Here is a 24,235-nt window from a genome sequence, read left to right as displayed (position 1 = left end):
TTGCTACATGTGCCACAAGGAAGGTCACAAGTCCTATGAGTGCAAGGTGAAGAATGGGAGAGGAGCAAAGAAGAAAGAGAAGAAGCAAACAAGAAAGCTCTCCAACACCTACACCAATAAGGTGGACAATAAGGCCTCCACACCATACTCGTTAAACAAGAAGAAAAATGACAAGGTGGTGGCCATCAAGGTGAACAAGCAAGTTAACAATGGGGTCAAACGCTTTTGGGTGCCAAAGGAAATCATTTCCAACATGAAGAGCACCAAGAAGGTTTGGATCCCAAAAGGAAAGTGAGAAGTCCGATGGACTCTGAGGAATTTGGAGACTTAGCAAAATATGGATGCATTTCATGGGGTGCATCATGATGGATAAAATCATTGCCAAGTGGGTTAGTGAATACTATGAACCCAAATTCTCCTTCCCATGTTAGGTAACTAGATTCAATTTGCTTCAAGTGGTACTAGATTCAATCTCCTATAAGTGGCATCTTTAAGCATCTAGTTACTCTTCATGCCTAGGTTTGTATTTGCATGCTTATATTTTTTGACATGCATACACTAGGTAAATCTTATGGTAGGCTTGCTCGGTTTCATTCTTATCCCTTGGATCAATCCTACATGGTTTAAAATTGTTTAGGACCACGGCACATAGCTTGTCTTTTGATTGTTCATCTAATATGTGCCAAAGTCTAAATTGTAGATAATTTCTCCCAAATATCGCCATTGAAAATGACTCTCACATTCATGTGATGTCATCTTTCAAGTGGTATTTTTTATTCTAAAATCAATGTGCATGTTTTCTACAAGTATTCCATACTTATGTGCACAAATTTAGGGGGAGGTTACTCTACAAGTTGGATGCTTTGAGACTAACATATCTTCAAGCTTATCATGTGTGTAGTAGTCTCATTGCAAGGAAAATGGAGTCCCTAGAATTAAGCATCATACTTCAAATATCCTCCACCTATTGCAAGTGGTAGAAATGAAATTAGTTTCCACATGTGGTATTTCTAAACCGATATCATCATGTTGATTTCATTTTGATATTTATATGGTTTCTCCATGCATTATATAGATTAAATTCCCTTGAGCAATAATTTACCAATTATGCATATGCTTTGCCTTCTACCATATGTATGCATATATTTAGGGAGAGCTTAGTCTATATAATGTGAAGGTCAAATTTTGTGACCTATTTCACTCTACATAAAAAAGATCACAAAATTTGACACTCCCTTGTGCTACTAAAGTCTTTCTTTTTGGTGTTTGATTCCAAAGGGGGAGAATTTAGAGGACCAAAAGCAAGCATTAATTTGTAGAACCAAAAGTTAGATCATAATAATTTACAAGTGGTAATGGTCTACAAGTGGTAATGGTTAAAGAAAGGGAGGATAGTGGATTATGCATGGATTAGTCTATGTAATGGAGAGAATTTGTAGGATCAAAAAGCAAGGCTTAAATCCATAATACCACATGGGGACATTTGCAAGGGCAAGATAAGTTTTCAAGCGGTATCTTTTAGTCTTACAAGTGGTATCTTTTTGCATCATATAACCTTGCCCTTTTGCATTGCATCCTAGCAAGTAGATAGTTTTTAAATTCCAAAATTTTATTATTTGCTTGCTTTAGTCATGTTGTCATCAATCACCAAAAAGGGGGAGATTATAAGGAAAATGGACCCAAGGCCCATTTACTTTGGATTTTAGTGTTTGATGACCAACACAACCAAGTTGGATTAATGAATTTGCAAGTTATTGTTTTGTAGTTCAATAGGGTGCAAGATGTGACTTGGACGAAGGTGACGTGATGATCCGATGATCAACACCATAAGCAAGACCGTAGAAGCACAATAGAAGACTCAAGATATCAAGCAAAGTGCAAGCATGAAGATAGGAATCAAGCCAGGCGCAAGATCGCGAAGATACGAGCTCACAGAGGTGACCGGACGCTGGACCGGACGCTTCGATCAAGAGGCTCAGCAACAGCAGGCGTCAGCAGCAGCGATTGGATGCATTGATGGTACTGTTCATCATCACCTGCAACATATTTAGTACTGACCGAACGCTAGCGTCAAACCGACTGGATGCAAAACTGCAGCGTTCGATCAAGTACAGAATGGTTCTAGAGCGGCGAAATTGTGACCGGACACGTCCGGTGGCATGTGACCGGACAATGGTAGCGTCCGATTAGTCGATCGCGGCTCTAATGGTTGGGATGACCGGACGCGTGCGGTCAAGAAGTGATCATCATCTGGTTAGTAGCAGAAAAGCGGGATTTCATCCCCAACGGCTACTTTCTTAGTGGGCTTATAAATAGACCCCCCAACTGGCCATTTGAAGTGTGTGGAGCTAACAAAACATACCAAGGGTGTTGATACACCATTTTAGTGATCTCCACTTGCATAGTGCTTAGTGATTCATTAGGTGATTAGCTTAGGTGCTTTACGAAGTGCTTAGGTGGATTAGACCACTGCTTATGCGCTTGCTCTAGGTTTAGGCCTAGTGTTTAGTGAGGTTTGCATACCTCTTACCACTCGGCGCTTGCGCGCACTATTATTGTACATCGGAGGGCTTGTAGTCTTGCGAGATCACACCACCCACGGTTGTGGTGTGGCCGCCACCATACATCGGTGGGAACAAGGCCCGCGGCGTTTTGGCCAGAAGCTCGATAGTGAAGACGGCGGGAAGCATCCGGGAGAGGCTTGCCGAAAGGCACGTCGGAGACCCACTTGTGCAACATGCATTTGGGCAACTATATGACTATAATTTTGATGTGGTATTCATAATGGCAACATGTAGTCCACCAGTGAGGATGTGGCCTCATCTTGATTCTTGCGTAGCTACTGGACTTAAATTGAATTAATTGATTACTAATGGTAAGGTAGATATTTGCATTGGTTTAGTTCCCATGGATCAGGGGACTCAATTGACATCACTCCAGATTTCTCCTCTCAACTGATTTTTGAACCAATGTTGTTATCATGCACTTATACTTACTGCTTAATTTTCATAGATCTGATTCCCTGGAAATAGGTAGCACTGTTCTGTTCTCACATGACTTGATATCAGCACATATTTTTCTAATATTGTTGAGTGGCATTGATGACAAAATGGAATTGTATGATTTTTTCCTTATGAGTGAATAAATATTAAATGAAATAATAAGATTAGCATTTTTTAAGACGTCTTCTGTGAGACTGTAATATTGCTTGGTGATAAATTTTATGAGCATTATTTGAAATTAGTGATTTGTTCTGAGTGTATGCTTTGATAGATCTATGGTACAACTACAAGTACATCTTGGGATGGACAATTGGTGGTACATTTTTGCTTATGTATGGCTAATTGGTAGTACATGCTGAAGGCAAATAATCTCTTTGCTTCCATCTGGAATGTGTTTACCCACTGGTTGTTGTTAGCATCTGGAAGATTACTACTACTACCTGTAGAAATCTAACTAATATTTCTCTTCATATATGTATAGGCCACGGGTTCTTCTCATGTTGGCTCGGAATCGACCAATCATGACAGACAATTGGTGGTGCATTTTTGTTTATGAATGGCTAATTGGTAGTACATGCTGAAGGCAAATAATCTCTTTGCTTCCATCTGGAATGTGTTTACCTACTGGTTGTTGTCAGCATCTAGAAGATTACTACTACTACCCAGTGGCGGATCCAAAGGGGGGGCTGGAGGGGCTCCAGCCCCCCCTAATTTCTTGATTTCAATGCTAATTACTGTAGCAAAAACTTGATTTCACCGTTAAATCTTCGTGCAAATCAACATCTCTGTTGTTTTAGCCCCCCCTTATCCCGCATCCCACATCCGCCACTGAGTACTACCTGTAGCAATCTAACTAATATTTCTCTTCATATATGTATAGGGGGTTCTTCTCATATTGGCTCGGAATCGACCAATGATGACAATGCCACATATGGCCACGATGAAGACAATCTCAATGCTGCATACACAGCTGCATTGGAAACACTGAACAAAAACCATGCATGAAGGTGGGAGTCATCACAAATAGATAATGCCATTTTGTGCTTGTAGGAGAAGCTGTTGGTAGTTGCCACTTCTAACCTTTAGATAGTAAAGGTGCAACCAACAAGTTGATGCCAGTTTTTTGGAAAGACAATCAACTAGTTGATGCTTTTGTGAAATTATTATTTATGTAGCTGTGGATGCAAGAACTATGGGCATCTTAAATTGTGGCTAATGATGCCAACTAAGGGCATCTAGTCTATATGTATGGCATGTGGATGATGACAAATTGATGCAATATATTTGTGTTCAAGTTGAAGAAATTATAGAATCAAATGTCATGTTTGTGCATGTACTATTATCATGAATATTGTATGAAATTGTGAATAAATGAGGTTCTTTTGAGGTATGATGACTGCAATGACATAAAAAATCTAAATTAATATTTCCCGTCGGTTTGTTGTAATTATACTGTCCAGAGAGAGTAGACAAGGAAAATCTATATTTTCTGCCGGATTGTTGTCGACGGGAAAGAAACCATATTTCCTGTCGGTCCAGACTCTATTTTTTGACGGGGCAAAACCGATAGGAGATATTATTCCCTGTCGGTGCACAGTTTTTTCCTGTCATCATCTTCCGACAAAGATAAATCTCTAGACCTGGCGACTAATAATTTTCCTTTCAATGTCCAACTGACAAGAAAAATGGCATACGGACAGGAAAAAATAAAAACCGATAGAAAATTGTTAATTTACTGTTGCTTTAACTCTGTCGGAATTTTCTGTCGGTGTACCGACAGGAAAATTAGTTTTTTATTTTTCTTGTCGGTTTAGGTTTCTATTTTTCTTGTCGGTTTTTTGCATTTTTCTGTCGGTTTCATAATGACACGAAATTTTCCATTCCCAGTAGTGTGGTGAAGCTAATGAAAATCAAGTGGCAGGAGGTTCGTTCAGATTAATTTGGACACCCAGACTGAAGAATGAAGATGATATATAACTGAAGGTGACGAGATTACTGCTGGCGAAACAACAAATTCGCTGCATTGTTGCCCAAGGTAATTAACTAACCTTGATTGTGTTGTCGCCTGAATTCTTGTCGTCAAAGATGAATCAACATGGGGCGAATAATGTGTATCCTTTTACTGTTGCGGGTCACTGACTGTGGATGTTGCCGTGGTCCTTGTTGCTGGCGTAGCCATGGTAACCCGGAGATAAAAAGGAGAATCAGATTCAATGCGTTGCCCTAAAGAAAAAAAAAAACAGGAGCTGCTGATCAATAACCGGATCTGCAAAAACCAAGTCTTGCTTGAGGTGAAATACTATTAAATCTTGATATATTAACAAATACGTGCCCAAGGCACGAAGCGGCCACGATTCGGCCAGTGCTGGCCCTAGGGGTAGGGCACGAGGTGCGACGGCCGAGGGCCCAAACTCAGGTATATAAACCCCCAGGTCCTATAGTCCATTAGGCATTAGTAAATTAATAAGAAGAGAGACATAGAACTGACCAGACGGCCTAAAAAGACAACATCGGCATTTCTTTCCTAGTTTCCTTTCTCCACGGCCCTCGGGTAGAGAGGAGACGAGGAGTCACGCTGCACATAGCACACTCTGATCGTGAGTTCGCGACGTGTGCCTTACACACGCGGAGCTGGCGAGCCGCGCTGCCGCGAAGAGCTAGATTACCGAAGACACGGACACGGCGCACAAGGACGACGACCAGACAGGGCTCCACGATGACAACATCTTGATTCTTGGCTTCTTAAGAATTGCGATCACCGATCAGTTGTTCAAGCCCAAGGTATTTTTTCCTTTTTATTTTTAATCCAAATTAATTATTTATATAGTATTCCAGACTTCTAATACTCTGTACCCATATAGTCATTTTTTTTTCTAATTTAGGTGTTAGAATTTTAGAATATTACCTAAGAAATATTTGTCATGGGTGAGAAAAGAAAACGAATATATTGTTTTTTTAATTTACATTGTTCCTCGATCATTATCATACATCTACTAATATATTTCTTAATCTACATTGTTTCTCGATAATTATCAGACATGTTAAATTAAAAATAAGTTATTGAATTTGTTTTCGTTTTGTAAGTAAAATTAGTGTCTATATATTATAAGATTCTATACATGGTAAAGAGGAGTCGTTACGACGAGATCGTCAGAGCCCTTAAAATCGTAGGACCGGCACTGGATTTGGCTAATGCGCATTGATTAATTTTTGCATTCAAAAACAGAGAGGGTGATTATTTGCTTAACAAGATTTAATAGTGTTTGCTTGGGCTAAATACAGGGTGCCCAATCAATCACCAAAGAGGCCTTTGCTTGGGTTGACCAAAGATGACTTTGCTTGCACTGGGCTGATGAGAGTGTGTTTGGATGCAGCCCCCCTGGACCAATTTTACCTGAAAATTTTGCAGCCTGTAGTCTACCTGGAAAGCATTTGCTTGGAGCAGTCCTGAGCTCCTGGCTGCTGCTTGCTGTTGTCGGGCTCTAGCTAATCACCGTACGTGACTCTCTAGGGCGCCAGGGCTCTCCTTTCTCTATCAGGCAGTAAGTTTCAACCAAACAAGCAGCATCTTTTTCTCCACGCAAAAGATTCAGGGTTGCAACCAAACATACCCTGAATACCCAAATGACTCTTCCCCCCCTAGTTTCACCTTCGCGTACTGGGCTTCTTGTGCTGAAATGGGGTGGAGGTTACCTTGGACGACCTTCTTGATTTGTTTGGCTTGGAATTCAGCATTGATCTCTTGAACACTTCCAATAGCTTGCTGTAGCTGCAGGTGAATAATATTGGCTTGTAAGAATAATCCTGAATGCATGGCGTTTTGTAATTGGCACTTGTTTCCTTAATCTTCTGCATGCACGTTTAATTGCATGTAGCTAAGGGTAGTCCTAACCTAGAGACTAGCATAGTTTCTATGTTTACTAATTAGGGTGTCAACTAAGTAAAATAGTGATGTGGCACTATATAATTAATGAAGAGACATGAGAAAATGGTTCCTTAGGCCCTCTTTATTATGACTTCTAGAGGGGCTCCACCTGTGGCTTCTTAGGGAAGGCCTGCGAAACAGTCACAAGCAAAACAGCCTCTAAAGCTAAAACCTTGCAAAGTGATGAAACCCAAACCGTTTTAGCCTAAAAGGTGAAGCCAGAAAATGTGGCTTTACTGGCTTCACCATTTTTAGAGAAGCCAAAACCCTACCGAAGAGGACCTTAGATAAGAAATCATATTTATAATGGAATCAAGATATAAAGAGATGTGATAGATAGATAATAGGAGAGAAAAGACACAAGATTGGATAAAAACATATTTTCATGAAACCAGCCGATAGGAATATGATTTTTATGTATAGTGTCTACATGACTGACAAGTATACAAAGTACCTTATAGTTTCTTGGTTAGGACTGTCGTAACCAAATGAAGTGGGTATAAAAAGGACAACTAATGCGACGACTTAATTAACACAAGAGGCGTCCAAGTTTTTCTTCTCCATAAAGATCATCTGTCTAAGTTTTTTATAAAAAAAATTGAAATCTTTTAGACAGAAGGAGTACAATAATTACTAGTCGTAAATTTATGTTAATGCCAAAAATGCTAATTACTTTTGTAATGGCAATAGGAAAGATATTAACTCACAGTTGCCTACATGAGAGTTGAGAGATACATACACTTCAGATTGTCACTGGCATATAAAGTACATGCCTAGAAAATCTGAGTACACAGCACAAGCATGATGGAATAATGAGGAATATAATGTCATTTAGAATTAGCACGCCACAACAAGAATACCAGTTTCTCTATTCATAACTTACTATCAGTTTTTGTGCGCGCAACTACAATAGTAACTGCTAGCATTTGCTGTTTAGTTGACTCCAACTTTGACCGTGTCAAAAAGATGTGACATAACCAGAATTGAACAAAGCTATATTTGTGTTCACCTTTAAAATGGATAGACCACAATTAAAACAATAACTACAGTTAAGAATAGGAGATTATATATATCACCTACGACATAGGAGTATATATTTGATGTTGAAAAGTAAAACAAAAAGCATATGTATTACTAGTCAATGTATTCCATTGCTTTCTCTCTTCGATTTCTAATGATAATACATTTTCCTTGATGGATCTATATATATGCTAGCCGACCTCGTACAGATAAGAATGAAGAAGCAGCCTCATTTGACGTGTAAAGTGAATCGGGCGGCCGGGAGTAGTACTGGGAGCCGAGGAGCGAACATGTGGGACCATAAAATTTTGCAGCAGGATCAAATGACCTCTCTTTGGGGAGCCGGTGGGTGGCCTAGGGTTTCTTATGTTGTTGGGTCGGGACAGGTGGGCACTTCGTGTGAAAAGTGAAGGACAAGCTTCCGTTTCTTTTGTTTATATGACAGTTTGATAGACTAGAATATAAATGCATGTGCAGGTTCGGACGTATGCTAAATTTAATATCCCTTGAATTATATTTATATATATATATATATATATATATATATATATATATATATATATATATATATATATATATATATATATATATATATATATATGAGTTAAATACGCCAGCAGCCTTTAAACTTGTGGCTTTGTGCCACTTAGATCCACGAACTCTCAAAATCAAAATCTGCCTTCCTAAACTTGTCAAAGTGTGCCACTAACGTCCATACCCCCTACGATGACTAGGTTAAAATTTTACAAAAACCACCCTATCTATATCTATCTTGTCATCTTCTATCCCTAGCGCTCTTTTCCACGGCAAGACCACGTCACGCAAGATGGCTAGCGAAATACCACCGTGCCCACAGTACCTTCATGATGGGCACTATGGTACCACATCCGGCCATGCCGCGACATGAGCACAATACCATGATGATAGCCACTGCAAGGTGCACACCACAAGACGGCGTTGCTTGCAAGCCAAGTTAGCTAGGCCTCCTCCCTCAGGCTCACGACCCTTCGGTTGGGAGAACCTCCTTCTTTGTAACCTGGCTCCAGACTCTATAGAAGGGTAGCCAGGGCCCCCTTTTGGGGCTCTCACTCATATCCAATCATTCTCATTCTCACCGAGCTCCCGAAGCTTTCCTTTAGGCAGCCCTTCTTCTAGCTCTAGCAATCCTACCTCTTCCACCATTCTTGCACCCCATTGTAAGAACTTCAGAGCATTCAAGCAAGGAACACGCACTCGATCATCTCTGAGACTAGACATGGGGCTCTAGCCTGAACTAGTATAAATCCTCGTGTCTTTTCGATGCTACCATCGTCTTCCTAGAGCAGCGCAACATTCGTATAAATTTACTAGTCTGATTTACAAAACACCAAAAGGTAATAATAACAACTACTCCAGAATGTAAGGTGTGTTTCGCATATCGAAGATATGGTTTATGCTGATTTATGTTCCATAATGTAAGGTGTTTTAATATTGTTGTAAGTCAGACTTCCCTTTAGCATAGATCAAGTTTAATAGAAAATGCATACCACATCCAATTAGTTTCCAAATCCATCATGAAATATGTCTTGATAGATGTTATCCTCTCCTTTCCAAATTATAGTTCATTTTGACTTTGTCCTCGGTCAAACTTCTCTAATTTTGGCCTATTTTATAAAAAATGCAACAACATCTGCAACATTAATTAGTTTTACTAAATGCTCCTAAAAATATGTTTTAATAGTTCACTACTTTCAACTTATATATTCTCTAAAAGATTGGTCAAATTTATGTGAGTTAGAACAAACTGAATGTGAACTATAATTTCGAATGATTAAAAATTGGACCTAGTTAGTGAAATTTGACGTGTGAAACTAAAACACAACTTACATTTGCAAAAGATGGAAGTACTAACTAGAAATTATTACTAGCTAGAATCAAACTTCTGCTACAGGGATCATGTGCCCATGTCCATATTTAAGTATGATATTGGTGATTTAGTTGATAATCCAATCACTGGGACTAACATGTGTGCTATGATAAATACCCTTGTAACCTAATCCTCTGGAAACAACGGTAGTACCGTACAAATATGCAAATATTGTGACTGGAGCAGGGTGGTCAAATCATCTGAGGTACATAAACAGTCTGTATCAATGTTTTAGTTAGGCATGTTATAATAGATCGATCCTAGGGATGGAAGGGAAGAAGTGGCATGGAGATTGGCCAACAAACACAATCAAAATGATGAATTCAGATAGATAAGACATCACTGGACATTTTACACCTTACCAAAATGAGTATGTTGGACAAATCATAGCGTCATTTGTCGAGTGCCTCTACTGCATGTACTATTCAATTGAATAGACCAATTGACCCAACAAAGAAGAAGGGGGGAGCACAACACAAATGAGACCAATTGGCCTAAATTTAATATCCCTTGAATTATATATATATATATATATATATATATATATATATATATATATATATATATATACATATATAGGCTATGAAATAACTTATTCTGTAGCCACTTTGAATTACGATAATTACTATGTTAATTTATGAGATTATAGGAACTCCATACTAAGTGGTTTACTATAACGTTATGGTAAAGATCTTCATGTATTATAGTAACCCAACTATCGTAAATATGTATTGACATTATCGTAAATTAGTATATAAAATTATTGTAAATGGAGGTGACTACGGAATAACTTATTTCGTAGCTCGCTACTGAATATACTCTCTCCATATATATATATATATATATATATATATATATATATATATATATATAGAGAGAGAGAGAGAGAGAGAGAGAGAGAGAGAGGCTCCAATAATAAGAAAATATGTATATGGTAGGTGCTGTATAACTTACCACTGATGACTCACACACAGGATACATGCATACATGTGTGATATGTGCTCATCAATTAGCTTATTGGTTGATTTGTCTAATCCACAGGTCGGTGTGTCGTCTTGTGTGCTTCTTCCCTCCTGATTCCTGTGCTCCCTGATGCATGAACCTGCATGTGCTGCCAGCAGCAAGCGTGAGAATATGAAAACCTAGGCGTGAGTGTCCAGATAAGACCCCCAGGACTGTTTTTGTTGACACGGTGTGACACAATATGAGCATATATCACTCAACTTTCTTATGCTTCAGCCATATACAGGCAAAAGGCTGGGCTCGCGCCGCCGCCATGGAGAGACCAAGAGTGTGCTTTATTTGGTTATAGGTGGATGGAATATATGGCCATTTATGAATTTCGGAATATGGATATCCATGGTGCCTATTTGGTTGTTGGATTGATGTTTCGAGCTATTTTTTCATTTGGTTAGATGGATGAGAGCGGATGAGATGAGAATAATTGACTAATTGTATTTATATTATTTAAAAATATCAACTAAATATACACTAATAAATATGCACTAACACTAAGTTTGTCATGATAATTACTAATAAAATATCTCAATTAGCACCACTATTATCTTAACTGGCATACAAAACTAACACTTATCAAAAATAATCTTGTCATCATAATTACTAAGAAATAATACAACATACTAATAATTTTTAAATTACTAATGACAAAGATTAGAAAACATGGATGAGCTCGTCAGGCAACTTTTGGGTGGCAGAGATATCCAACATTTCAGAGAATATTTCTTTATGGGGATATCGTACCTAACTTGTCTAGGAACCAAACACCTGTTTATTCATGGACTGCCATCTCCCATATAGAGATATCCACCAAACTAAACACACAGTGATCCGCGTACATAGCTAGCCTCTAGCAGTGCCACATCTCACATGCGCCACTGCTTGGGAGAGGAAGGGGCGATGAAGCCGGGAGGCAGCGAGGCATGATGCTATGCAGAGGGATTGTCGTCCTGCTGAGACTAGTTATTCGGAACATGAATGTATGTTTTCTCTATATTATACAAGAAAAGTAGCAAAATTTCTAAAGTATTGTACGTAACGCTACGTTACCTACAATGCTTTGGAAATTTTGCTAGGTCATCTATAACACCCTAAAATTTACCACTTTTGAAAATATGTTTAAAATGGTTTATTTAAGAATTTTGTGCTCATGACAATGTAGAAAATAAAAATTTCCATTAAATTAAAATTCATCATAAGGTAGCAACATGTTTGAGCATACATGTTATTGCATTTTATTTATTTGGTTGAGTGGTTTTGATTGAAAATTCAAAATGATATAAATTTCTTTTGTAAATTAAATTAAAAATGGCTTTGAAATAAAAAAAGAAAATTTGAAAATATAAGGATTTAAAAAGGTGTAAAATTTATTTTTGAAAACTTACCAAAAATTGCTCATTTATGTTTGAGTTGAAAAGTATATTTAAAAACATATTCGAATTTGATTTGGTTTACATTTGAATTTGGTTTTGGAAAAGAAAATAGAAAAGGGAGAAAACTTTCTCCTTCTCGATTTCAGGCTCAGCCGGCCTGTTCTCCCTCTCTCGGCCTAGCTCTCCCTCAGCCCCCGCAGCCCAGTGCGCTCTCTCCCACGTGGCCCTTTTCCCCTCTCTCTTGCACGGCCCAACTGGAGACTCAGCGGCAGCATCCCACACCCGCGCCTGTGCCTTCCCCTCTGCACCGGCCCAACACTAGGCCGTGGCCCAACCAAGAGCGAGCCGCAGCCCGTGCGAAGCCGAGCACCTGCCTCCCTCTCGCGCCGTCACTGCACCATGGCCCCTCATCCTCTCTCTCACCGACAGCCGCAACCCACCTGACAGCACCATCCCCTACCTCTCGTCACCAACCCGGACACTACGCTGTGACTGTGTCCATCTTAGCTACGCGCCCTCTCGGTGGCATGCGCCCCACGCCCTTTGGTTTCATAAATAGCGCATGCACCGCACCGCCTCTCCCTCGCCTAGCCTTAGAGAAGCGTTGTTGCCTTGCTCGAGCCCTAGCCATGCCAAACCCTAGCTTGCCGCCTTCGCACGCGTCCCCAACGCCTCGTCGCTCTGCCAATGCTCCAAGCTACTCTCTGGCCTTCACATTGTGGTAAGGATGCCGCATGTACCAGAAATTGTCACCTTCTCGCTTCCTATCCTGTTGTTCACGCTTGCCGGAGCTTCGTCAGACACTCGAGCCGCAAGATCATGCACGCTGCCGCCTTTGTCGCGTCCTAACCTCAACCAATACCCCCATCAAGTTCGCCGTGCTCCGCTCTATCTCCTCATGCCTTCACGTTGCCCAGACGTGGCCATAGGTCGATTTCCGCACTCGCCGGCAACCTCGTTACTGTCGGCAATGGCAGCGCCGCCGCGCTGGTCTTCCCCTCCGACCGGCAATGCTCCCAATCAATTTGAACCGTCCAATTCGAAATCAACGGCTCAGATTAGAAGATACCCCTTCGTTGGCGTTTTTGCAAAACCCCCCTTACAACTATTCAGATTCTAACCCACGGTCCATTGCGTATTTCACAGATTATGTTTTCTTCTTTGGAAAGCGAAGTTTCTTCGGTTTAGATCCAAAATATGTTTTCACTTATTTACAGTTTTGCCACTAATCTTGTTTCAGCCATAAAATTTTTGTTTTAACTTTGATTTGACTCATTCAAATTGCGTTAGGTTCGTAATTCCATAATCTACATGTTCATAATTCGAAATCTTGTTTAATTCATATCTTTTACATTTTAGCTCTGATTTGACATGTTCAAGTTGCGTTAGATTCATAGCGACGAGATCTACGTGTTAGTAATGGTTTTTTTTTACCATATTACTATTTCTAAAATTTCATGGTTTAAATCATATCTTGATTAATAATTATGCAACTGGATTTTATAAACAAAATATGATTTGTTTTACTTTAGTTTATAAATCAAATCTGAATTTGACTTAATTCAATTTATCATATTTATAAAATATCTTATACATATGAATTTATATGGTTAAAATAAACAAAACCTATGGTTTTTTTTCACGTATAAAGCAAATGTTTTGATAGTTGTATCTTTTCAACCATTGCTCCGGTTAGAGTGATTTTTGCGTATGTGTGTTCATAGTGAGACGTAGATTCGCTTTACAAACTTTTTAGCTTGATTTTATGTTTGGTGTACTGTTCTAATTTAGATCTATTGTTTGCTTCGTGTATGATTGCATGGATCCTTGTGTGGTGCTTTATGATCTTGTCCAGTCTATGAGCTATACGTGGTGAATCAAGAAGCATATCTTTGCAGTTTTGGACTTAAAGAAGGATCTAAGTTTAAGGCAAGTATAGCATGGGATATTCCTTGTTGTCCTATACACCTTTAATCATTTAATTCATTCTGCATGTGTCTACCTTGACTACCAATAAGGATTTCCTAGTACTTTGTACCTTGTGCCTTGATACGTATGGGGTATTGCATTGGGCAGTTTGATGCTAGTGCTCAACTTACAACCATGATCTTGTAACTTGACTAATGGTATATGCAATAAACATTAAAAGATGCTTTTTAGCAACATAGAATCAGGGAGCTAGAGCATTGGACTATTTTTATAGTGCTCTAGATTCCTCTCCCTAAGGACTTATCTATAAGTGATCATCCAGGACTTACAGTACAACTATGAGGGCTATATGGCTCTGGCTTTAGCTTAGTATGAGGACCTTCTCTAGCCTGTTATTGGTTAACCAGTGTTAGCCTTTTGAGCCTCATGAACCCCATGTTATATTTGTTGAGTATGACATGTACTTACGCTTGCTTTACTTTTTAAATCTTTGGAAAAATTCGGATGGGTACCAAATTGCTAGAGTTTGGAGGAATTAGGCTTGTGATCAACCAGTCAGTTGTCCTTGTGGAATTGGAGTCTTCATCCAAAGACCAGAGTTATCTTTTCCATTGTTTACTGTCTAAGGTTATAATCTTTATACTAATACGCTATGTATTTAAGCATTGTCTTTTGATATTACCCTTATTTGTAGCTATATGTGAGATTTGACTTCCTAGGCTCATATATGGTGTATATCTGGTTTTGTTCTTAAAATCGGGTGCTATAAAGTGGTATCAGAGCAATGCTGACTGTAGGACACAAGCCTCATAGAAACTGGTCGTTCTAAGGTTTAGAAGTTGCCTAAAAAACCCTTGCTCTCTGAACCTTGATATTTTCTTCTCTATTATATTTCTACCCTTGTTATTCATCTCTACCATAGTGCTTATTTTAAAGTCTTTGTTCTCACCTCCATTCCTTGATTTGATATGCTTTTAGAACTATCCCTCATCACCTTCTTGCGTAGTCTGAAGATAAGTCTTAGAATTGTTACCTCTAGTACAATGAGGGCGATAGTATCACAAGTTGAGTCAATGATTGAATTATGTATCTTTACTATTTTGTTGAATTGTCATTATGCTTATGATTGTTTTGCATCTTTGTAATGATTGCAATGATCTTGTTGGGTGTTCCTACAGTTTCATTTAGTTTATAGGCCTAAGGCATAAGGATTAATGCAATAAATAGATTGGTTTCGCTTATCTCCTATTTTCCCTATTCTATCTTTTGCGAGCAACCTATCTATATCGGCTTATATTTCTAATCTTGGATGACCAAAAATCATGAGAAAATTCTGGACAATAGTAGACTTTGACATCTTTCTCTGACCACAAGAACTGCCCCTGTAGCCATTATTGTTTGTGAGATATGAAAATCACAAGACAATGCAACCGTGCTGTTGGAACCTGGAGCAGTTTATGTTGTGCACTGTTTTTGAGTATCTAAACTATAGAATTTGGAAAGTGTTCTATAAATAAGTTGTGGATAATTTGATAAGCTTTCCAATGGTATAAGCTAAATCTTTGTTGGATTAATATAATGCGAGTTCTAGCTATTTTACCGCACTACTGTTTTTCTGCTCGCGAGGAAATTCCAGATTTCTTGTTCTTGCCCCTACACAAGAGTATCTTTGGGATGTCAGAACGTCTTGTGACTAGTTGGCTCATCCGGAAGAAGGTGCAAGCTACCCTTCTTGTGTCCCCAAGTTGATCTTTTCTTAAGGGGGTATCCAAGCAAAAGAAGTTACAAGATGAAGGTTTCATATGTTCTGGCGCTTCACTTGAAAGCATAGGTTATGTCTCCTGATGAGAAGTCTGTATTAAGTGCGGGTATCTTTGTTAAAGATGTGTTACTCATTGGATCAAGGAGCTTGGGTATTTTCCCATATTGGTTATCACTTCAAGTTATTATCAATTGGGAGTCAATCTTCAACATACCTAGGATAGGTTGGTATGGATGACAAAGGAAGGAGATATTGGACATCTATAACTGATTTAATTGAGACTCAGAACATCTCAATGTTTCACTAAGTTAGCAAGTGAGTTTGTTGTAGAAAGTTCTCTTCTTGGGATATGTTAATTTAATGGTAAAAATAGGGAGAAGAACTCGAGAACGTTAATGATGGGTTTGGTTATAAATCACCCAAGTGTGTAAAAGTGATGCGGAGCTCCTTGGAATAGTAATATTCTATCAGAGGTGTGTTGGAGGTTTTTCGAAGATCATTAGAAGCTGGTTACAATGGTATTGGGAAATATTATTAAGTTCGTTTGGATGAAGAGACCTCAGCTAAGTGTTTGAAGGAGTCCAAGAGAGGTTGAAGTAAAACCTAAGTATTAGCTTTGCCAGATCCACACAAGAGCTTTATATCTACAATGATGAATCTTGTCAAGGTGTGGGATGTGTGCTTATACAAGAAGAAGAGTAGTGGCTTGTTCATTAAGTCAACTAAGGAAGCATGAGTTGAACTACCTAACATGTTATCTGGAGTTATCCATTGTTGAGCATGGAAGTACTATCTTCTGGGGTGTAAAAGTGACATTTAGGAGGATCACAAGAATCTACAGGACATCTTCATTAAGTTGGTCTTGAGCTTGTGTTATCTTCGTTGGAATGAGATTGATTATGACTTGGAAAAATGCTATCACTTCGAGAAGCGAAGTCATGGCCGATGCCCTTAGCAATGGAGAGTCATGCTAAGAAGAAGGTTTGGGTGACACCAAGGACTAAGAAGTGTATTCCAAGTTCAAGCAACTTGACCAGAATCATTAATGTTTTAAAGATTGGTGGTAGATTCCCCTTCTGACTAAGAGATTCGTTAGGCTCTGTTGGAAGGTGAATATTTTAAGAAAGAGAATTGGTAGTATGGATTAGAAAGGAAAGGTGGTCTAGTGACACTACTACACAAATGATTATGCGCAGCGTTGCATTTTTGCACTCCGTGACGGTCACTTATTTTTGTCCGCTGCGGTAGATGCCACGATTTACCACGGCGGGCATTTTTTATTTACCATGGTGGGCACTTTAGCCCGCCACGGTAAATCGATTTATCGTGGCGGTCGTCTTAAGATGCCCGCTACGGTAAATAGGGCATTTATCGTGGCAGATGTCTTAAGATGCTCGCCATGGTAAATTGATTTACCGTGGCGGGCATCCTATAAGGCCCGTCACGTAAAATGCTGGCCCAATTTTGAGTCCAAATCAGCCGATCTACTGGGCTTCATATAAAAGGGAGGTGTTAGGGTTTCACCCACTCACCATGAGATGGCCGCGAGGCCGAAGGACTCTCGTGTGGTGGTGGAGCTCACCCTCCCCTCACTCCTCTCCCTCCCATCTCACTGCACCCCTCTCCTTCCACTCCCGTCTCCCCTCCTCCTCACCTCTCACTCTCTCTTCCCTCCCTCACTCCTCTTGGCATGGCCAGCATTCCGGAGAGGAGGCGTAGCCTCACGGGCATGGCCAGCCTCTCAGCGTGGCCCAAAGGCACGGAGGCCTGGGGCGGAGAGCGGCGCGGGCGTGGCTGGCTCGCCAGCGGTGGGGGAAGGCTGGATCCGGTGCCCCTCCACCTTCTTCCCTGCCACCAAGCATGGATTGTGTTACAATGACCCCTTGGTGGCAGATCCGTTCGCGAGGGGGGGGGGGACAGATCGAGCCACGGCGGTGGTGGATCCAGTCATGGCGGGGTCAGATCCAGTCGTGTGGATCGAGCAGCGCGCGATCGGGCGACGCGCGACGGCCGGCCAGGCCACGGCGTGCACGAGGCCACGATAGCTGGGCGTGATGGCGGATCCAGCGAGGATGACCTCTCCGGCGGTAGATACGGTGAGGAGGAGACCCCGGCGGCGGATCCAGCGAGGTGCGGTGGCGCTAGTATTGGGCTGGGAACAGGCGCGTCGGTGGGCTCAAGAATGGGCTCAACGATGGGCTCCTAGGTTTTTTAGTTTTTTTAAACTATTAACCATGGCGGGCATCCTAAAGAGCCTGCCACGTGAAATCGGTTAACCACGGCGGGCAAAGCCGCTTGCCGTGGTTAAGCCACGATTTACCGTGGCCTCTAGGCTGCGGCGGATGGCTTTGCCCGCCGCGGGAAACTGAAAATGTCCATCTCTAGTAAAGTTTGTGTAGTAGTGTGATTGGAGTTACCTAAGTATTATTTGGAGTATCTGTCATAATTTTGGAATCAGTTTGGTAAGTTACTTGGAGTAAGATTAACATGTATGCAAAGTAAAGTGGAATCCTTATCAAGAGGATGGAACTACATGAGGAAGTAAAGAAGAATACAAAGATAGAGTATCCCTATCTCCTAGTCGACGTCTTCCAAATCTCGAGGACAAGATTCATCCTAAGGGGGTAGAATTCTAACACCTTAAAATTTGCCTCTTTTGAAAATAGGTTTAAAATGGTTTATTTAAGAATTTTGTGCTCATGACAATGTAGAAAATAAATTTTTCATTAAATTAAAATTCTTCATAAGGTAGCAACATGTTTGAGCATACATGCCATTGCATTTGATTTATTTGGTTGAGTGGTTTTGATTGAAAATTCAAAATGGTATAAATTTCTTTTGCAAATGAAATTAAAAATGGCTTTGAAATAAAAGAAAAGTAAATTTGAAAATAAAAGGATTTAAAAAGGTGTAAAATTTATTTTTAAAAACTTACCAAAAATTGCTCATTTATGTTTGAGTTGAAAAGTATATTTGAAAACATATTCGAATTTGATTTGGTTTACATTTGAATTTGGTTTTGCAAAAGAAAATAGAAAAGGGAAAGAAGAAAACTCTCTCCTTCTCGGTTTCTAGCCTAGCCGTCCCATTCTCCCTCCCTAGCCTAGCTCTCCCTCAGCCCCCGCAGCCCAGTGCGCTATCTCCCATGCGGCCCTCTTCCCCCTCTCTCTTGTGCAGGCCAACTAGAGACTCAGCCGCAGCAGCCCACAACCGCGCCTGCTCCATCCCCTCTGCACCGACCCAACACCAGGCCATGGCCCAGCCAAGAGCCAGCCGCAGCCCGTTGGAAGCCACGCACGTGCCACCCTCTCGCGCTGTCACTACACAGTGGCCCCACATCCTCTCTCTCACATCGATAGCTAGGACCCACCTGACAGCTCCATCCCCTACCTCTTGTCGCCAACAAGGACACTACGTTGTGACTGTGTCTGTCTCATCTACATGCCCTCTCGGTGGTGTGCACCCCATGCCCTTCAGCTTCATAAATAGCACATGGAGCGCACCACCTCTCTGTTGCCTAGCTTTAGAGCAGCGATGTCGCCTTGCTCGAGCCCTAGCCACACTAAACCCTAGCTTGCCATCGTCGCACATGTCCCCATCGCCTCACCGCTCCGCCGATGCTTTGAGCTACTCTCTGGCCTTCACGCCATGGTAAGGATGCCATAGGTACCAGAAATTCTTGCCTTCTCGCTTCCTATCCTACTGTTCACGCTCGCCAGAGCTTCATCAGACACTTGAGCCACAAGATCATGCACGCCACCCCCTTTGTTGCATCCTGACCTCAACCAATACCCCCATCAAGTTCGTTGTACTTCGCTCTATCTCCCCATGCCTTCATGTTGCCTAGACATGGCCATAGGTCGATTTCCGCGTGCACCGGCGACCTCGTTGCTGTCGGCAATGGCGTGTACTTAGTTGAGAATTAATGTCTAATTCCAAACTCATCACACAAATCATCAACTCTTGTGTTCTTGAATTCACTTCCATTATCACTTCTTACTTTCTTGATGGTTGTTTTAAACTCATTGTGGATTCTCTTGATGAATGTCTTGAAGGTTGGAAACACATCACTCTTGTCAACAAGAAAGAACACCCATGTATGTCTAGTGAAATCATCCACAATCGTAAATCCATATTTTTTTGCACCAATGTTAGTGTATGTGGTTGGTCCAAACAAGTCCATGTGCAAGAACTCAAAAGCTTTGGATGTGCTCATCATGCTATTCTTAATATGTGTGTTGCCAACTTGCTTTCTGGCTTGACATGCACTACATAGCTTATCCTTCTCAAATGTGACATCTTTCAAGCCTCTAACTAGATCATGCTTAATCAACTTGTTTAATTGTTTCATTCCAGCATGACCAAGCCTTCTATGCCATAACTTACCCATGCTAGACTTAGTGAGCAAACATGTTGACAATTGAGCTTCCCTAGCATTGAAATCAACCAAGTATAGATTCTCATATCTAAATCCTTTGAATATCAAGTTAGAGTCATATACACTTATGATCTCTACATCATCCACACCAAATATGCACTTGAAACCAAGATCACACAATTGAGCTACCAACAAAAGGTTAAAGTTCATGATCTCTACTAGTAGCACATTGGAAATGCTCAAGTCATTTGATATTGCAATCTTACCAAGTGCTTTGACCTTGCCTTTGCCATTGCCACCAAATGTGATACTATCAATCCCATTGCTATCATTTGCATTGATTGAATTAAACATTCTTGAATCATTGATCATGTGTTCTGTGCACCCACTATCAAGCACCCAATGCCTTCCTTCGGCTTTATAATTAACCTACAAAAGAAGATCAATTCTTTTTAGGTACCCAAACTTGCTTGGGTCCTTGAAGGTTAGTTACTAAGGTCTTTGGTACCAAAATAGCCTTCTTCTTTGGGCCCATAATTGGTGTACCAATGAACTTAGCCTTCACACCATTGGTACCCTTAACAAGCATGTAACAAGAATAAAACCTAATTGAGGATACATTAGGTTACTTGTTCTTGTTAGTCTTGCAATATTGCTCTATATGCCCAACTTGCTTGCTTCAATTGCAAAATTGACCATTGCCCTTCACAAAGCTAGCTTTGGGAGTGAGAAAGGCCACCTTGTCTTTCTTGGGGGTATAGCCTAATCCCTCTTTTGTTGAGGGAAAACCTTTGGCTACCCAAGCACTTTAGCAACTAGGCATCTCCACCAAAGGCGTTACCTAAGGCATGAGTGAGCTCATTCACCTCCTTGTTGAGGGTCTCATTTTCCACCATTAGTAAGGAATCATAAGTGAAACTGTCACTCAAAGGTGAAGTAGAAGTAGTAGTGCTACAAGAAGGGTTAGTGGGAGCAACAACAATGGGCTTATAAAATAATTCATCAAGACTATCACATGTTAGCCCCACATCACATGACACAATCACTTGCTCCTTATTGGCTTCCTCCTTGACTTGCTTGAGGAGAGAGGAGTAAGCTCTTTCAAGCTTAGTGTGAGAATTGCTAAGCTCCTTAAGGTCTTCCCTTAGACTCTCATGAGAAGTATTGAGCTCATCAAAGGATCACATGAGAGCATTGAGCTTTTTTAGCAATTCTTTGCACTCCTTTCTCTTCATCTCAAGACATGTGTGGGCATTCTCTAACATGTCCATGAGAGCCTCCTTGGAGTCCTCATCATCATCATCGTCGTCATCACTCCTACAATCATCACTTGCACAAGCATCATCATCACTTTCATCATATTTTACATTGGTGGTCTTTGCCATGAGGCATGTTGATGAAGTGTCGAAGATGGAAGGCTTGTTGTTGATGGCTGTGCTTGCAAGTGCTTCCTTCTTGGATTTCTTGTCATCATCACTTGAGTCATCATCCTCCGAAGAAGTATCACTATCCCATGTCACCACATAGCCACCACCCTTCTTCTTCTTTTGGAAGGTCATCTTTTTCTCCTTCTCTTTCTTCTCCTTCTTCTCCTTCTTTTGCTTCTTCTCATCCTCGTCATTGTCTCTATTGTAGGGACAATCCGCTACAACATGGTTCGGACTCTTGCAATTATAGCATCTTCTCACAAACTCTTTACTCTTGTTGTTGTCTCTTCTCTTTCTTGCACCATAGCCCTTTTTCTTCATGAATCTTCCAAACTTGCGCACAAAGAGAGCCATGGCCTCATCATCAATGTCATTAGCATCTTCATTATCACTTGATTCTTTCTTGGACAAGCCCTTGTTCTTGGATGATGAGCTAGCCTTGAATGCTACACTCTTCTTCTTCTTGTCTTCATCTTCCTTCTTCTCATCCTTGTCAACCCCTCCCTTTCCACACAGTATGTCTCTTGTGTCATTACATCACCTAGTACTTGGTTAGGGGTAAGCTCCTTCAATCCTCCTCTTATGATGAGTAATCTCAACATTTCAAATCTTGGAGGTAAGCACATCAAAAATTGATGAGACACATTATCATCTTTGATCTTCTCTCCCAAGGCCTTCAAGTCATTGACATTCACTTGCAGTCTATGGAACATCTCCGGAATGCTCTCATCATCCTTCATCTTGAAGCTTGTCAACTTATCCTTGAGAATGTAGAGCTTGGCACTCTTCACCACCGGTGTGCCCTCACAGGTCTCCTCCAATCTCTTCCACACCTCACTAGCTCTATCAAGATCCTTGATTTGCTCAAACACTTTTGAATCAATGGCATTGTAGATGGTGTTGAGAGCCATTGTATTGCATTGCTTGTTTGCCTTGTCTTGGTTGGTGAGATTGGTGGGATCAATAATTGCAAAGTCATTCTCGGTCACATCCCACACTTGATCATTGATTGAACCAATATACATCTTCATCTTTCTCTTCCAATAATTGTAGCATGTGCCATCAAAGAACTATGGTTTGCACCCCACATGGTTGAACACAACTTGAGCCATCTTTTGACACCAAGGTTGTTAAGCCTTCAATCAAACAGTGACCATGGCTCTAATACCACTTGAAAGGTCCTAATATGGCTAGAGGGAGGGTGAATAGCCTATTTAAAATTCTACAAAAATTCTAGAGCAATTTAATTAGTAAAACTAATGGCGAAAAGCAATTTGCTCTAGCTCTACAAGGGTTGCAAGACACCTATCCCAACAATTCTAGTTGCTATGATCACTAGGCACAATCAATAGCTAAGTCACTACTCACTAAGAGCTCTCAACAAGTCTACACTAAAGAGCTCCACTAGATGATAATAAGCTACTAAGCAATCTCTCAATTCTAACTACACTAAAGAGCTTGCTACAACTAGTTTGCAAAAAGATAATGGAGTGAGTAGGGTGATTATACCACCACATAGAGCAATGAACCAATCACAAGATGAATACTAATCAATTACTAGGAGAAATCCAAGAGACAAGTGAACAAGCCAATTTTCTCCCGAGGTTCACGTGCTTGCCGGCACGCTTGTCCCCGTTGTGTCGACCAACACTTGGTGGTTTGGCGGCTAATAGGTATCACACACCTAGCCCACTACAAGGGCACTGTAAGAACCTACCCACAAGTGAGGTAGCTCAATGACACGAGCAATTTGCTAGAGTTGCCCTTGGCGCTCCACCGGGGAAGGCACAAGACCCCTCACAAGTTACCGATCGCGGCCGGAGACAATCACCAACTCTGCTCAACAATCCTCCAATCACCGGGTCATCTAGGTGTTGGCAAACACTAAGAGTAACAAGTTCACAACCAGCCCAAATCACCCAACTAGTGCCACATGATGATGCAACTCAATGCAATGCACTAGAGGCTCTCCAATCTCACTCAATATGATGAAATCAAGTGATCAAGTGAGTGGAGTGTGTTGCTCAGCTTCCAAATGGTGTGCACAAGTGTAAGTGGTGCCAAGAGAGTGACCAAGGCCGACCGCACCCTCTATTTATAGCCACACAAGCAAATAGATCCATTATACCCCTTGGAGCTATTTCTGCGAGGTCACTGGACAGGGTGGTGCCTAGCACCGGACATGGTGGTGACCTACCCAACGGTCGAATTCCAATGGCGATAAACTAGCCGTTGGGGCACCGGATAGGGTGGCGGTGGCACCACCCTAGGGGTGGCGGTGACCACCTAGCTAAGCTCCCCGGTTTCTCTCCTCTCTAGAAAAAAGAGGTGGTGCACCACCATCACTATGGCGGTGACCATGGCGGTAACCAACCTAGCTTTGGTCGCTCTCGGGAATAAAGCGACGGTGGCACTGAACAAGGGAGGTGGTGCCCATGGTGGTGCACCACCCTCACCCAGGCGATGCACACTAGTGTGGGGTCAAGATGGCGACTA

General features: G+C 41.0%; 1 protein-coding gene across 1 annotated transcript; it reads right to left on the bottom strand.

Annotated features, from left to right (window-relative positions):
* Positions 1-21,493: 21,493 nt before the first annotated feature.
* LOC136499707 (uncharacterized) lies at positions 21,494-22,093 on the bottom strand. Its single transcript, XM_066495265.1, has one exon. The coding sequence runs from the start codon at positions 22,091-22,093 to the stop codon at positions 21,494-21,496; it is 600 nt and encodes a 199-aa protein (XP_066351362.1).
* Between the last annotated feature and the right edge of the window lie 2,142 nt (positions 22,094-24,235).

This window comes from Miscanthus floridulus, chromosome 13 (assembly GCF_019320115.1).
Source record: "Miscanthus floridulus cultivar M001 chromosome 13, ASM1932011v1, whole genome shotgun sequence".
Taxonomy (NCBI): Eukaryota; Viridiplantae; Streptophyta; class Magnoliopsida; order Poales; family Poaceae; genus Miscanthus; species Miscanthus floridulus.
Note: the sequence above shows the minus strand (reverse complement) of the source record. Positions and strands in the feature narration are given on the sequence as shown.